General features: G+C 37.7%; 1 protein-coding gene across 1 annotated transcript; it reads left to right on the forward strand.

Annotated features, from left to right (window-relative positions):
* Positions 1-1,236: 1,236 nt before the first annotated feature.
* Positions 1,237-15,535, forward strand: LOC139143294 (zinc finger protein 318-like). The gene is made up of 8 exons (XM_070713520.1): positions 1,237-2,238; positions 3,145-3,353; positions 3,756-6,525; positions 6,730-6,948; positions 8,309-8,399; positions 9,244-9,362; positions 10,708-11,806; positions 14,217-15,535. Exons 1-8 carry the CDS (start codon positions 1,348-1,350, stop codon positions 14,291-14,293), a joined length of 5,475 nt encoding a protein of 1,824 aa, XP_070569621.1. The 5' UTR covers positions 1,237-1,347; the 3' UTR covers positions 14,294-15,535.
* The last annotated feature ends 1,762 nt before the right edge of the window (positions 15,536-17,297 follow it).

A 17,297-nucleotide genomic window follows, 5' to 3' on the forward strand; every position in this document is an offset into this window, starting at 1 on the left:
GACATTATAGGGGCGGAGACTACAGCAACTTCACAAGTCACTACACGATGCAATTTGGTCACCATCATATGGGCGTATTTGCTGGCTGTGATTTGTGCGGGATTTTCGCGCTGTCAGTAATTTTTGGGGAACAGAAAATGGCTCGAAATTTGCAATTTGCGCAATTTTGCAGTCGAGAGAAAACCGTCTGCATCTATACTGAGAAGGAGAAACTACCTTTTGTGAAATATATTTCTATGATGAAAACTTTAGCCTACTACCTCCCCAACAGCAGTTTTTACAACTTTGCAAATGTAAAGCTTTGTCATTTTTGCCATACCGCACTTCCTTGGTGTGTTGTTGAATAGTAAAGTAATTGATTGATTGATTGATGATCGATCATTCGATCGATTGATTTACAGCATTCTTTGCAAATCCCTTGCTGTCAACCTTACTTCTGTCATAGTTGTAGAAGATCGATCAATCATGGAGGTCTCTGCTACCTCCATGGATCAATCAATCAATCAATCAATCAATCAATCAATCAACTTGTCTAGTTTTTCAGCTTTGTTTAAAAACTTTCAAAATCATGTAAATTGGCAACATGCGAACAAGTGCATATGCTTTATTTTTTTAGCTTTGCTTCTCACACAAAAAATTCACGGAAGCAAACGCACCGGTGCAGAAGTCTGTATTGCTCGAAAATAGGTAATTTTAAAAACTTTAAACGTTAAATACACATGTCTTAAATCCGAAAAATCTATCCCAAGATATTATTGTCTATCTCTATATAGCTGTCTCTATTCGGATCAGGACCTCCCTCAACTAACAGACAAGCCAGACACTGGCAGACAAACACCACCCATGTGCCAGGCTTGCTGCGGATCCGTATCCCTAAATCCCTTTGCTGGTTATCCGCAACGTAACCAGCAAAGGGAGTGGCATGGTAGGGCTACGGATCCGCAGCAAGTGCCAGGCATGCAAGTTCGGACTAACACTAAATCTGATTCCGATGCCTGTATCACTTACAAGAGAGAGAGCGATGACAAGTTGTTCGAATATACTCTTTAACGACATGTATATGTCGCAAATTATAATTGAAACACGTTCTATTCCGTGACTGTTGCAAAAAAAATACAAAAGTATGACCACACAAGTAGAAAAAACTTACAGTGAGACTCTTAAATGATTGAAACTTTTCTTTATTTAACATTTAAGTAAAAATGGTGGTATACGCTTTACGACAACTGGTCCTTTCATTCTGAGAGATGCAAAGTGACATTCAGCCATCTTGCTTTTTCAGCGAGCATGCCGAAGTCTACAAAACGCGGAATCTAGCGGTAAAAAGTCGTCCACTTTGTTACAGATATGTCAGATAAGCCAGAAACTGGGAGAGGGAAATATAGAGGGAGAGGGGAGTATCGGGGTAGGGGTAGAGGTGATCGAGGAGGCTTTATAAGAGGTCGGGCGCGGGGTAGGGGTGATCGTGGTGGATTTATATTTCGTGGGAGAGGACGAGGCGATCGGTCGCGTGGCCGAGTTAGAGGATTTCGAGCTCGAGGTCGGCCATTTCGTGGTCGAGGGGGTGGCCCTGGTGACAAAGGTAGATATAGATCTCGGTCGCGGTCACATTCGGGCGACGAGCGAGATCGTCACAGCAGAGAGAGACACTATCATCACAAGAAAACTGATAAAAGTAGACGCACACCGCCGTCGTCACGTTCACCGTCACGGTCACCCGAGAGGGAAAAGAAGCCATTGCCTCGCAGTCCCACTAATGAAGCACCCGATCAAGAGACAACTAGGGAGACGGGAAATACTTCCTCTAAAAAATACGGAGACGACGATCCACTCGACCGGTTTTATAAGGACGGGCGAAGTCCTGAAACAAGGGGCAAGGGGAGAGATAAGGAACACAAGAGCTCCCACAGTTCATCAAGCCGTGATCGTGGCGATCACCGTGCTGAAGGTAAACCATCATCAACACAGACTTTCACCTTAGAGTCCGGAATCGTTGTTTCCTATAAACCAGATGGTGCGCCTGTCTCAAAAAAGCGACGCCCTCCCCTTCTTCCAGATCCAGTCATTGATACTAAATCATATAAAGAGTCGAGTTACGATAAAGAACCCCGTCTGTCTGGCGATGTCAGAAATCCCGGGGTTCCCTTTGGTGCAAGGGACAGATCAACCTCACCAGAGAAAGCTTTATCTGACATAGACAGGCGACCTGTACATGAGAGACTTGGACCACAGCGGGAGGTGAGTTTTGTGGATGTCTTTGGTCAAATTTTCCACACTCTTCTGAATGAAATTTTGACCATAACTCAGAAAAGTGAGATTTTCCATTCGGGTGAATTTTGTCCATTGGACATTTCTGTGATTTTCATTATATTTTCATTTATATACATTATTCATTGCTAATTTTCTTGTTTGCTTCGTTGTAGATCTGGATAGTATTCTCAAGCTTTTCTCATTGCTGTATCTCTTAGAAATGACACGTGTTGTCATGTTTCAGGTGCTACTTCACCTGTCAATGAAAAATAAAAAACACCTGAAAATCACCAAGTAGTTCAATAAATAAGCACCATACATATTATAAAGGCTTGGTGCAGGAACTCATGCGATGCAGTTATGATTTGTCACTACGGATGACAGATTGAAATTTCACATGGCAATATTCATTGTCATAGCCGTATGCAGCATGTTCTATGGTGAAACATTCAATGAACAAGACGTCTATGACTGCAAACAATGCACAATGCAGATTCAGGCACAAGAGGATTAGCACGGATTGTCAAAGTACTTGTAAACCACAAACAGTGTGTATCTCTAAATATATTGACTTGCGCCCTACCTTATCCAGTTTAATAAGTCTGTTCACACTTTTGTTGATCCAACCCGTCTCAAAAAATGCCTAGGTGGTTCGAAAAATTACTTCATTGCTTTCCAATACAATGACTGAGTTGAGTTCTTTTGACTGTGACTTCATGCAAGTCTGTGGAGATTCTGAGGCAAAAGAGAGTAAATCATACAGAGTACAATGCTTACAATATGTGATCTCCAAAATCTGTTTTCCTCAAATGAGACTGCGTAGCCTTCAGTAAAGTAAAATTGCCGAAACAGCAAGAGTGGCTGCAATTTTAATATTACTTTTTATCTTGGCAGCCGCCAGCACCATTTCACTTTGCATTGGATGAGAATGAATCCATCAGGATAACAGTTGGGAATGAGAAATTTCTCCGGGAGGTGACCCCAGAAAAAGAATCTGCCATGGGAAGGTTAGGTCCTCCTGTTGACAAAAAAAAAGGGTCAAGTTCCCAGACAAGAGATTCCAAAGATTCTTCACCACAAAGGGGTAGAGATTCACTACCGAGGTAAGTTATGTTACAGGTGAAAGTGTTAGGGAGGTAAGTTTTCTATCCACTGTACATGCATGTGTAGATAATTGCAATGCAGTAAAAAACCCTGATTAAAAAATGCACGTCAAAATTTCATGTGTGAATTTGTTAATCAAGAGTTCAATAGGTGTTAACTGTGTGCATTCATTTCTTATGTAAATATGGATTTTCGACAATGAACACAAAGTTGCATGGATGAAATATTACCTTTGTCGACATCCAAATCCATGGCTGTCTAAAAGCAACTGGTGTCACTTCATAATTCATTTTAGCAAAAAAACCAAGAATACTTACAAAAGTGGCATTCTACACACGTAACCGTGGGATTGGATCAATCAAGACTAAATTGACACTGTTATTGTCTCAAATTTACCCCAGGGATGAAAGCAAGGACAAGAAAGACAAGAGGAGCTCACTTGAAAGGAAATACAAAGATGGTGGTAAGAAGAAGTACACAGATGCAGGAAAAGACTGGGATAAAGACAATGATAGAGACAGAGATGAAAGTAGAGAGAAAGGAAAAGGTGTAAATAAAAGAAAGGAAAAAAGCAAAGAATATGATAAAAAGCATCAGGAATATGACAAAGATAGAAGCAGAGATCGAGAAAGAAGTCGGGATAGAGATAGAAGTCGGGATAAAGATAGAAGTCGTGATAGATATAGAAGTCGAGACAGAGATAGAAGTCGAGATAGAGATAGACACAGAAGCCGTGAGAAGGAAAAATACAGACGCCATGAAAGAAGTTATTCTCGAGAAAGACGAGAACATCGCAGCAGGAGCAGGGAGAGACGAGAACATCGCAGCAGGAGCAGGGAGAGACGACAACACCGCAGCAGAAGTTGGGATAGAGAGAAATACAAAGGTCGTAAAAGGAGTCGGTATTCGTCAAGTGATAGTGAACGGAGCTCTGATAGTGATAGTTCAAGTGGCAGCTACAGCAGTAGTAGTAGCAGCAGATCCAGTGGTACTAGTCGGGAAAAACAAAGGCAAAAAAAGCCTTGGAAAGAGAGTGATCGGGATATACTGGAAGACAGAAGTAGAAATAAGGAGTACTTTTCTTCAAAGGATCCACCCAGCATTGACAGGCAGAATATGGGCATTCAAAAACCAATGCAAGAAGATTTTGAAAGAGGTCCGTACGTTTCAAGATATCTCCATGATGACTTTGATCCTCCAGGAGTTCAAAGAGCCCAAAGTATAGAAAACAGACTTGTGCCCTACCATGATGATGGCCTTGAAGACACAAGGTACAGTGATGATGATCCAGGGTATGATAGATCAAGAAAGAGGGAGAGAAGCTTATACAGCAATGAAGACAGTCGATCACAGACTTCCTATTCACAAAAGGAAGACTCTGTGTACAGGAAGGAAGAATCTGATGTTGGGCTGTTTGGATTTTTAAGTCAGAATTCCGATATGAAGATTCCGGGTCTCTCTGATGATTATGATGACAGAGGAACTGGGTTTGCAACTGTGGAGGATGAAGATCGGTTTTTGTATGGTGATGAGCTTGAAGAAACACAGCCACCTAAAACTCATAGAAAATCAGACACATCCAGAGATCATGATCGTTTTGAAGGCCATAGTAGCTATAGCCCAAGAGAGAGCAGGAGCAGAAGAGATTCCATAGAGCGTAGCAGTCATTATAGTGGTGAAAAAATGAGAGTTAGTGTTGAAGAGGACTATCAGATGAGTAGGGATTTGCATGGAGACCAGCGCAGGGCTGGTAATGAACAGAGGTACAGCCAAGGACATGCTGACAGAGTAAGAGACAGATCACCTTATGAGCAGTATGACAAGCCATATTTATCACCTAAACGTGATCTTGACTCCAGGTTAGGCGAGTTCAGTAGACACGGAGGTCAGATGCCTAAGAGAGAGTCTCTGTATGATGAAGGATACAGAGATGATAGGCCAAGAGAATATGACCCGTCTGAACCAGTCCTTTCTCAAAAATCTGATCCTGTAACACAAGCAAGTGACCCTACTCCAAGTCAATCACAAATACAGCCTTCAGAGCCCAACACTGATTTCACCAATCAGCAGATTGTCAACATCCTGTCAGCCATTGGATTTGATTTTGAAAAGTCCAACAAGATGCAGGAAACTCTTTCCAAAGAAAGAACCAAGGTACAAGACCAGAAGCCGGCCACATCAGTGAAACCTGCGACCAAAGAACCTGTGATGCAACAGAGCACAGCCACCACAGAGAGACCATCACCTCAAAGTATACCATCTGGGACTCAAAGCACTCACAGTCAGCCATACCAACAAACTCCCTCTTCCTACGGGGCAGGGTATGACAACACCTTTACCAGTAGTGCGGCAGGCTCCTATGCGGGTAATGTTCATCCATACTATGGGCAGACCACGCAGTCACATGACTATCACTATGACAACAGAAATGTGTATTCTGAAGGGAAACCTTATACTGGGTATTCCCAGGGAGACTACTGGCCGGAAAGCTATGAACCTCCAGCTGCAGCTTTCAAGGAATCACAGGTTACAGTGGAACCTACAGTGAGGGGCTCCAATCTTGTCTCAATACCAATCCAGAAGGATCTCAAATTGGACAGAGGAGCGCCCTCTACCAGCCAATCAAAGCGAACCGTTCTTCCTCCAAAGAGAGAAGTCCAGGCACTTCAGGAACAAAAACATAGGGAGGAGGAATTAAGGAAAAAGAAAGAACAAGAAGAGCTGGCCTTCCGGAAAGAATATGAGAAGAGAAGAGAAGAGGAGAAAAAGAAGCAACTGCAAGCCATGGAAAAGAAGAAACAGGCTGAATTAGAAAGGGAAAGACAACTGAACAGGCTTCAAGAGTTACAGAAAAACAAACAAGTTTATATGGGAAGGATGGAATATCTGGAAAAGGAGCTCGAAAAACTTCGAAAACAGCAAGGAGAGCTGATGAGAAAGAAACAGAGACAAAAAGATGGGCATAAAGATCCGCTACTTCTTGAAAATAGTAAACTTCAAGATGAGATTGGGAAGCAGATCTCTATGCTGAGACGGAAAGTGTCAGAAGTCCAGGAAGAAACAGAGAAGACTGATGCCGCACTGGATGGCAGAGAACCTCCACCGCCAAAAATTAAACAGGAAGAAGAAAGTTCAGGTAAAGAGAAGTCTAAAACAGCTGATGTAAAGAAGGTAAGTAAACCTATCAGTTTGTTTTTATAAGTTTGTTCATCTTAGGTGATATAATGGTGAATTGTTTTCAATTTATTTCATTATGCAAATATGATTTTGTAAATTTGAATAACTTAGAACTATGTTGTTATGAATTACAAATATGTATATTTTGTCAGTTTTCTCTGTCATAAACTGTAAAGAACAAATCAACTTCTTTTGTAGGTTACCAGTAGCAACAAGGCTGACACAAAAGAGGATACTACATTAGTACAGCAACAAGTGAAAACTGTCAAGGTAGAACCTGAAAAAGATCTGTCGAAGTTACCAAAATTTCAGTTTACGTACGTAGATCAAGGCGATCATTGGTGTCGAACGTGCAACCTCATTTTTGACCAGTTAGACTCATGGATTGACCATCTGCTCACCAAAAGTCACATTAAGGTATATATAACATGAGAATTCATTTCTCATAAACCTCTTGTAAAGTATAGTCACAAAATTGTCTCATAAACCATGAAATGTTTGAACTCTCAAATATTTCATTGATACGCGTAGCATGTTATGCAATTCTTGCTGAGATTTTCTCCCATCCAAGTGTGAGCAAAATCTAGTGACCGACTGTAAGGCCCAATACTACCAATACTACTTGAACAAGACAATGTGCTATTTCACTGGGCACACAAAATAAGTGAATGGCACTTGATATATTTTGCAGAAACATTGTGAAGTCTATCAATGCAGTTAACAAGACCCTTGAATTCACTTTTCTTGTCAAAAATAATGCTGAACACTGCATAGATTCTCCCAATTTCAAGTAAAGTTCAGATATTCATAGCGTAACCTGTACAATTGTACCTGCATGGTATGTTGATTTATGTCTGATATATTCACATCAAAATATGAGAGGTGTCTCAGAAAAGAATAGTTTCATGTTTCAGGAATACACAAAACCCTTAATGCAATTGGTCATATTGTTAAAGCCAAAACAAGACATACATACACACAACCAAAAACTTGATGCAAATGTTCGTAAGTAGCTCAGTGATGTCTTTTGCAGTATCACAAACATGTTGGTAACTCAATACTTTCAGTCACAGATATTGACATTGTTGAGGGTGTAAATAAGAGCACATATACCTACACGCTACAGTACTGCTGAAGCTGTTCGAGTCAATTGTAACCCACTTTTCCTTGTTGAGCTACTTCCATGTGGCTTTGCAACCAGGCCTATGCAGACCAGCATACCCATCTTGTGCTTACTGGAAGTTTCCCTTTGATATACCGTATGCATGAGTCTGTCTGTGCCGTGAAATGTAGTTGCTATTTGGTATACATTATTTTGGCCTAGTTGTGGTCCTGTGTTTGCAGCCCCAGTGTGTATATATTCACAAAGGCACTCACATTTGCAAATATGCTCTACACTAGAAGAAAACTTCTCACTTATTTTCCTAAGATGCTCAGAAATCTGTCAAGGGATATATAACCTATCCAAACAAAATGGTCATGACGACCTTAATACACTGTCGGCTGTGTTCCATATGTGCCAAAACACACTGTATAGAACTACAAATAGTATAAATTTAAGTGTTTGAATCTCAAGTCAGAGACTTTTTGTCCTTTTGTACTTCAAACACCTGTACATGTACCACTGATGTAGAAATTACCAAGAAGGATCAGTACTTTCCGTGGATGGTGCGAGTTTTAGAAGTGCATATAGTCACCTTTGTTGTTCAAGGTATCAAAACTTTCAGATCTTATGTGTTTTTATGGAAATGTCTACATGTGCTATACCTTTCCGTAGAGGATGGATCTAACGGATAAACCATGGAAAGCTGTGAATCCTCCGGTAAAACAGGAAGTCCTGGGTAGGAGATTAGCAACAGCCTTGAAAGGTAAGATGATGGTTTTAGAGTTGTGATGAATGCAGGACTGAGATTTGCTGATTTTAGCAGTGATAAGGAAAATCTTAATCTTTTCACAATTATTTTCATAATATATGGACCATCCAAAGCATGATATCTTTTAAGATTATAATATTGATGTAAAATTGAAATGGTGAAAAGGTAAATACATTTTGTTTCAATGTACAAAGGTCAGATGACAGTAGAAAGTCCACATTACAGTTTCATACAGCCATATCATCTGCTTTATACCAATGTATTTTTATCTTTTAAGTGTAATTTACACAGTCATGAGTGAAACAGTCACTTAGTTTTTCTAATTTCATACAGGTGACACAGCTAAGATACAAGACGTAAACAGGCTCACAACATGGCTTTGTTTTTCATTACTCTGAAAGTTGTTTCAAATTGATCATTCATTTACAGACGAGATACAAGTGAAGATAAAACGCATGATGCACAAGAATGTTTGATGGTGGCAGCTATAGATATCAGCAAAAATGTTTTTTTTTTCATAATAGGTCATCCACAAATGCATAAAAGCTCAGCAGCATAATTAAAGATGATTTGAAAAAATTCTCAAAGAAGAGCACAGATCATTCTTCCGTGTAGCATGTCACATTGATAATATTATGATTGTGTCCTGCTGTTTTGAATCTTTAAACTTCAAGTGCCGTATAGTGCATAATTTACAGCCAATGAACTTTCTTCATTGCAAGTTCATTTGCATATTCAAACAATCCACATTAAAGCACTGTGCCCTAGTTAGTACATTTATTTAAAAAATCACAATTGTAAAGTAGATGTGAAAATGGTATCATGTCCTCTATTTCAGGATCAGAATTTGTTATGCCTGTGCATTCGCTGTATTGTTCTTTGTGCTCGGCGTTCATGGGTGACAAAGAAGATGCTATCGCACATCTTAAAACTGAAAAACATAACAAGAGCTATCAGGTAAAGTACTGTTGGATTTTTCAAATCATATGCTTCCTAAGGTTACCTGTATGGTACATTTCTTTTTTTTATTAAAACTTTAAAATGGTGACAACACCAAAAGTTCCAGATTATCGATATAACTGAAGCCAAACATGATTTCACACCCATTTTACTATTTGACGAAAATTTCACAAGGAACCATCGCTACAAATTTTGATTCAAATTTTGATTTATTTTTATAACAGTTGCCTCTTTATATCTTCTCATGGATAATTTTTACTGGGGCTGATGTTTGCTTATGAATGATCAAAATGCATGAAATCTGATAAAAAATTTATTACAGGGTAGTAGTAACAGAGAAGGGAGACATTCTAAGCTTGTGGTCCAAGCAGGTCAAAGTTATGTAATCTAAATTAAGTTTACAAACTATAACACAGGTATGAGTAAAACCAAAAACAATTGGATATCAATTGACAGGTTTTCCTAGGGGGACCTGTAGCTATAAACCCTATTATCCTTTACCCTAATGGCTCCCCAGTTTACCAATTATTAATGTGAAATGTTCACCAATGTTGGTTTCCAATTCTTTCTTCAGTAAGATAGTTTGAGTAAACCACGTAACTGTGCAGTAAATGTACTGATCCATTCGAGTGATATAACAATACAGAATGGAGATGGTTGAATGGATCTGATCTATTCCATGGAATAACATCATTGCCATTCTCTCACTTGGGAATGAAGTTGACATTGTTCCTTTCCCATGGATAAGTTTTCTTTGTATTAGTAGATTACCTTAACCATCCATCCACTTGCCCTCGGACAGTTGCCAGCACTTGTCTTTGTGTCCAACTTGTACAAAATTTTGACACACTTTTCATTGGGGTTGACAAATACAATTGAAAACTTTACTCTGTGCCTTTTACTTGCTTTTACAAGTTCATTCCCCTTCCCCTTCTGATCTAGTGCTTGAGACCTGAGAAATTCAATTTCAAAACATCCTCTTAAAGTACGCACAATTTTGATAATTCAAAGGTAACTGCCATATTTAGAATATTGCTAGGCACAGAACATGACATGAAATCAAATGAAACTTCTTGAAGATGGAGTCTGTTTTCAAATTTATGTAAAATTTGGCACTCATGTACTTTTCAACCAAATCAAATCTTGTTACTTGCTAGTGTGATCTGTAACTGCTCAAGAAAAATGTTGTTTTTTTTCATACATAATTTGTGGCCATGATTTTATGGGTATTTATTCAGATTAATGAATCTGCATCTGTTAAAGCAGCCCACCTTATTCGAGATGCCTTATTCATTTATAATACTAGTACTGTGTTACTAATCTTGATTTTTTTGTCTTTAAGAAATTTCTCGAGGATAACCCTTTTTACGAAAAGCATAAATCACTGGACAGAGCCGCCTCTGCAGCATTGATGTACTCAGCAGAGAGGAAACGTCGGCGTCAAGAAGAAGAAGTGATGGAGGCAGAGAAAAAGAAGAAGATGGAGCTGCGGAAAAAAGAGCTTGATGAAAAGAAAGCTAAACTGATCGAATCAGAAATGAAACAGAACGTTCAAGAGTTAGATGCAGATGGCGCAAGTGTGTCCACAAAACCACAAGATACAGGCAGCACCAAGAGTGGCAGTGAAAAACCAGGAATAAAACTGACATTGTTGGGAGAAAGAAAATCCACCACTCCAGACAGCGCCCCTGGATTTGGAGTATTCAAATGGGGTGGATCAACAGCTTCCATGTCATCAACTAGTGAGAGTCAAGTCCATGGAACTTCAGCAAGCTCAGCCTCAGCTTTAAAAACTGAGAAATCCGGGATTACCATTAAGCTGAGTGGGAAAACTCCAATTCCTCATGCTTCACCCTGGGTTCCATTCTCCCAGTCAACTTCAAACCAAAAGGATCCCTTTCCTCTCAGGAAGAGACCGGGAGAGAAACCAGCGCCGTTGAAAACATTCCTTGAAATCAGCACGGGACAGAAAGGCAAGACTGTCCCTGTAGTGTCAGAGGGACCAAGCAAAGAAGACATAGCAAAAGCCTTTTCTGGTTTCACTTCTGATGCATCGGTCAAGAAAACTGATGAAACAGGCAAGAAATCAGAGCAAAACACAGCTACAAAGAATGTACCAGGAAGTGTGGCTAGGCCTGCCTTGAAAACATCACTTCAAACAATACCAATGGTCGCCGGTAAAGCTGCAAATGTAACAGCAACCTCATCTGAAATGGTTGATATCCCAGGTGTTGAGAGCATTTCCCCTGTCAAATCTACTCTCCCAAAACCAAAGCCACCACCTCCTGTTTCTAAGGAAGGCAGCCGTGCCGGTCCCGGTCAGTCATTTGCATCATCTACTGCCAAAGACCTGTACGGAATATTCTTCAGTAACAAATCTGACGGAAAAGATGGCAAAAATAGCAGTGGTGCTCAAAAAGATGATGATGGTATCTTTGGAGGTGAGTACTGTTACTTGTGTTGTATGATCTGATGCCGGTTTCATCTCTTTTTTGACTGTCTTAAAACTGCTGATACAAAATATGCATGTAAATGTTTATCATGTTTATTGAGCCATTGTGTCCATTAGTGTGTACATTTCTGTTGAATCATCTCTTCTCAATTGTAACATGCTTTCATCACTATTTTGAAATATCTCAAAAAAAACACCAAATATATATGATTCATAATTATGATTCATGTTGCCCTGTAATGCCATTAATGAAAGCATTGCACACACACACACACACACAGAATGGCCCAATGGAGTTGAGGTGTTTTCCCAACGGCAGTAATTTCCACCAATTAACTTTACTGCTGGCATTATGAACACCATCTAATAATCAGCAATCTCTCCCTTGATCAGATCAAAAGGTGAACAAAAAGATCACAGGGAAAGTGTATAAGAAACCCTCCATATGACAGTGAAACAGTAGTTGCAGAATGTCATCTAAGGTCAATTTAAGTTTGGTTTTATTTTGTTATTATTTAGAAAAAAAAAACAGATTCAGAGTTGCTTTCTGTAATTTTGATGTTGTGTTTTGTATTTTTTTCCCATTCTCTTTTATTGAAACTAACATTGTTGTAATTTTATCAAGTCATACTGTTACACAAATTAGTAATCAAGTTTAAGGTTTACAGGAAAGAAACAAGCCCTTCAATCGTAGAATTCTAACAATGATCAAACACATCCACTGTTGCCATAGAAGCGCGGATATTTTGAAACTGATCAATGATCATTCAATGCCTCTGTTTACATGACATTTGTCAGACTACAAATCAAAATAAAAAAGTTCACAAAGATAGTTTTTGCCACTCTCTGTGAAAACACTACAAGACATAGAGGTGTTGTAAATAGAATGTGTATCAATGCTTTATTGTTTGTGTTGTAAATTATTTGTTGATGAAGAATTGATGCAAAAATTTCTTTAAAACTAGAAAGAAAGTCCCACTACTGTAATTTTGATGTTGTGTTTTGTATTTTTTTCCCATTCTCTTTTATTGAAACTAACATTGTTGTAATTTTATCAAGTCATACTGTTACACAAATTAGTAATCAAGTTTAAGGTTTACAGGAAAGAAACAAGCCCTTCAATCGTAGAATTCTAACAATGATCAAACACATCCACTGTTGCCATAGAAGCGCGGATATTTTGAAACTGATCAATGATCATTCAATGCCTCTGTTTACATGACATTTGTCAGACTACAAATCAAAATAAAAAAGTTCACAAAGATAGTTTTTGCCACTCTCTGTGAAAACACTACAAGACATAGAGGTGTTGTAAATAGAATGTGTATCAATGCTTTATTGTTTGTGTTGTAAATTATTTGTTGATGAAGAATTGATGCAAAAATTTCTTTAAAACTAGAAAGAAAGTCCCACTACAGAGATTGAATTGTTGATTGGAAGTGCTTAGAGGGGCTGATTCTTATCTAGTAGCCTAACCATTTTAGATTTTTACAATTATATTAGTGTACTAACAGCTCATACATTACATTTACATTAAAGCTACAGTTTCTTGCTTGCAAATAAAGCAAAGGAAAGGTCGTACAATTAAGACCTTTATGTATCCCTTATCCTGCCAAGTTCATATTTCACCATCGGGTCAAGTTGGTTAAAACTAGTGAAGCACAATATGTCCCATATGGCACATGTTAACAAGATATTGAACATTTAAAGGCCCCTTAAAACATGAATACTGTAAACATGATTTTTACGGACAACAGCTGCTATAATAAACCAAGCCATATACGATATAGTTTTGGCTTAACACGTACTGCTATTTACTGACTTGGCAGATGGGGAGGAGTGTCTGGCAGGAAAATGGGTACAGTTTTAGGCAGACCTTTGTTTTTTCTGCATGATTAAAACTTTCAGTAATTTCTCTTTTGAAATACGTTCTCTGTTGATTATAGACAATCAACATAGACTTCCCAACCAACAGACAGTATGTTAGCATAGAAGACGTACGCCCAGTATACAGATTTCAGGAATCCATATTCCCTTCACACAATATGCAAATATTCTGTTGGACTTTAGGTTGTAATCTTTGCATGGGAATTCTCAGGAGTTCAGATACCCAAACTGTGTCTACTATTTTTGGTGACTGTCTAAAATGTGACATCACATCATCACTGGACAAGACCAACAGTTTTCTAGTTTGTGTTTTAGGTTATATAGGCTATACTCTGACCACAGCAATGTTATTGTATCACGCACACCGATTTAAGTGTAATCGTGACAACGAAGAATTTGATGATAGATGTAAAGTGCAGAAAACTTGTACTTTATTAGCTTACAGACTTACATTATTATTCTAGTGTCATTAATATTATATGTATCAAAATTGTGGTCTTTTTCATTGACAGATTCTGACAATGACAGCATTGCAAGTGGAATCAGTATCACATTGGGCAGTGATATGGAGGTCCTAGATGAGGCGTGAGGTGGCTATTCTCCAAGAGTGACACAATGACAAAAATAACTACTCTTGTGCCTGACAGCAAGATTTGTCACAAAAAATGATGAACTAAAAGGGACATTATCCCTCACACCACCAATGGTTTGGCCCAAACCCATTGTAATCAATGGTGAGTGTGGACCTGTTTACTTTGAATTAGGGTGAACAGGTCAAAAAGTGCTGGTGAAAACCTGACAAGAAGACTGTGAGTTTGATCATTCAAGCAAGTGCATTGGGAAATCACATGAAATGTGCACAGTAGTCATTCTTAGAATTTTCATGTAATCTTTAGATCTAGCAGAACTTTTATTTTTTAGGGTAGAGACAGATCTCTCTATGTCATTGAAAATTTCTTGTTTTCAAAGAATGTATTCCCAGTAAAGGCATTTTCTATTGTTGATTGTAAGGAAATTTAACTTCAAATGTTCTGGGGAAAATACTTAAGGGGAAGGTACCCGTTTCAACACCAGAGTGGAAAGGGAATTGGATTTACATTTTAATGTTTTTTTGGTCCAATATTATCCTGTATTGCCCCTCAAAATAACTGTGTTTTATTGACAGACTAAGACAGGGTGTACACAGGTCACCATCTTGAAAAGAATTCTTCACACTGCTGTAATCATTGGGAAAAACTTGCCAAGTGAGAGAAAGAATATTAAAAGAAGACTAAAAGATTTGAATGACTAAGTACATCAACGGAGAGTGATAATTAGAAAAATTGAAATTTCCACAGTTTAGAATGTTCAATAATTTTTTACAAGTAGTTGTGTATGATTGTTGGATACATATTTTTTTAATGTCAATAAATGTTTGCCATGGAAAATGCATAAAATCGAAAATCACAAAAATTATATTGTACCAGTAAAATCGTATATACACACATTCACAATCTCCAATGTAATTGAAGACTTGTACAAGATTCATACATGAAGATTTTCTTCTTTTTCAAAATACTTTCACAATATTTGACATTTTACCAGAGTGGATCATATATAGTCAATATTTGTCCTTCTACAATAGTGTTATTTTATGTCAACAACTTTCACATTATCATTTTGACTCATGACGTGTTTTAAACAAGCATGAGAAAATTTTTTTCTCTCCAACTCATCTTGCACTCCAACAGCATGAATGTGTTGTGTTTTAAACTTGTCCTTTTTTTTTTTTTTCGTTTTTCAAGAAATTGAATGTACTGCCAATGTCAATAAAGTTGTGCTAGTCTGGTAATTCTCTAAGTTGTGTCACATTTTGTATGAGATACAGTATGGTTGCATTGATACTGTAACAGAAATTTATAAATTTTCCAAAATTTATAAGGCAGGCATGTTCTGATGCAAATCAGAATTATGCTCCTGCAGATCAAGTTTTATTAGCTCCGCTGTCAGCGACGCGGAGCTTATCAAATAGGCTGATTCTCCGTCGTCGTCGTCCGTCGTCGTCCGTCGTCTGTCAACAATTGCCTTCTTCTCTGAAACCGCAAGTCTGATTGCTTTGAAATTTGATATGCAGTTCACCTAGGGTGACCTCACTTAAGTTTGTTCAAATCGTGGTGAAATTTGCATATTTGTATTTTTTGGGCATTTTTTGGTGTTTTTGGTGAAAAAATCTTCTCCTCTCAAACCGCGTGTCCGATTGCTTTGAAATTCGATATGCAGTTTACTTAGGGTGACTGCAGTCAGATTTGTTCAAATCATGGTGAAATTTACATATTTGTATTTTTCAGGCAATTTTTGTCATTTTTGGTAAAAAAATCTTTAAAAATCTTCTTCTTTAAAACTACCAATCAGATAGCTTTGATATTTGGTACATATGTCCCTAGGGATGATCTATATCAGATTTGTTCAAATTGTGCAGAAATATGTAAATTTGCATTTTTTAGGCAATTTTTGCCATTTTTGGTCAAAAAATGTATTTCTCAAAAAGTACTGGTCTGATTGTTTTGAAATTTGGTATACAGGTTTCTATAGATGAACTAAGTAATATATATTGAATTTCTGATGTAATTTTGTATTTTTGGGGCAATTTTTGCCATTTTTGGTCAAAAAATGTGTATTTCCAAAACTACTCATCTGATAGCTTTGAAATTTGGTATACAGGTTCCTACAGATGAACTAAATGATATTTATTGAAATTATGATGAAATCTGCAATTTTGTATTTTCGGGGCAATTTTTTCCATTTTTTGTCAAAAAAATGTGTTTATCAAAAAGTACTGATCTGATAGCTTTGAAATTTGGTATACAGGTTTCTACAGATGAGCTAAGAAATATATATTGAATTTCTGATGAAATCTGTAATTTTGTATTTTGGGGCAATGTTTGCCATTTTTGGTCAAAATATGTGTATTTCCAAAACTACTTATCTCATAGCTTTGAAATTTGGTATACATGATTCTATAGATGAACTAAATGATATTTATTGAAATAATGGTGAAATCTGCAATTTTGAATTTTTGTGGTAATTTTTCCCATTTTTGGTCAAAAAATGTGTTTCTCAAAAAGTACTGGTGTAACAGCTTTGAAATTTGGTATACAGGTTTCTATAGATGAACTAAATTTGATCTTTTAAAATTATGATGAAATCTGCAATTTTTATTTTTGGGGACAATTGTTGCCATTTTTGGTCAGAAAATTTTATTCTCACAAATCTACTCATCAGATAGCTTTGGTTGACATGTTCTTAGGGATGATCCAATGTGATATATTCAAAGTATGATGAAATCTTCAATATGTATTTTTGCAGCTTATTTTAGCCACTTTTCTCTGGCCACTGCATTGAGCTATCAAAGATTTTCCACCTTCTTCATCAACATGTGTCAAAAATAGTTATTCTCTACATAAACACAGCGGAGCTATATCGGCCGCTAGGTCGCTTGTTCTGTGAACAGTTTCTCTCAAAAAGGGTCGAACTTACCCAAACATCAACCACACCAGTACACAATTTTAACAAATGTGACAAAAATAAAAAAGTTAACAGAACACTTGTGATTT

The sequence above is a fragment of the Ptychodera flava genome, chromosome 11 (assembly GCF_041260155.1).
Source record: "Ptychodera flava strain L36383 chromosome 11, AS_Pfla_20210202, whole genome shotgun sequence".
In the NCBI taxonomy this organism is placed as follows: domain Eukaryota; kingdom Metazoa; phylum Hemichordata; class Enteropneusta; family Ptychoderidae; genus Ptychodera; species Ptychodera flava.

Excerpts from the sequence above, each read along its gene's own strand:
- LOC139143294 (XM_070713520.1), top strand. The coding sequence starts at position 1,348 with ATGTCAGATAAGCCAGAAACTGGGAGAGGGAAATATAGAGGGAGAGGG. Across the intron at positions 3,354-3,755 it reads GGTAGAGATTCACTACCGAG|GGATGAAAGCAAGGACAAGA; the intron begins GTAAGTTATGTT and ends AATTTACCCCAG. Across the intron at positions 6,949-8,308 it reads TCACCAAAAGTCACATTAAG|AGGATGGATCTAACGGATAA; the intron begins GTATATATAACA and ends ACCTTTCCGTAG.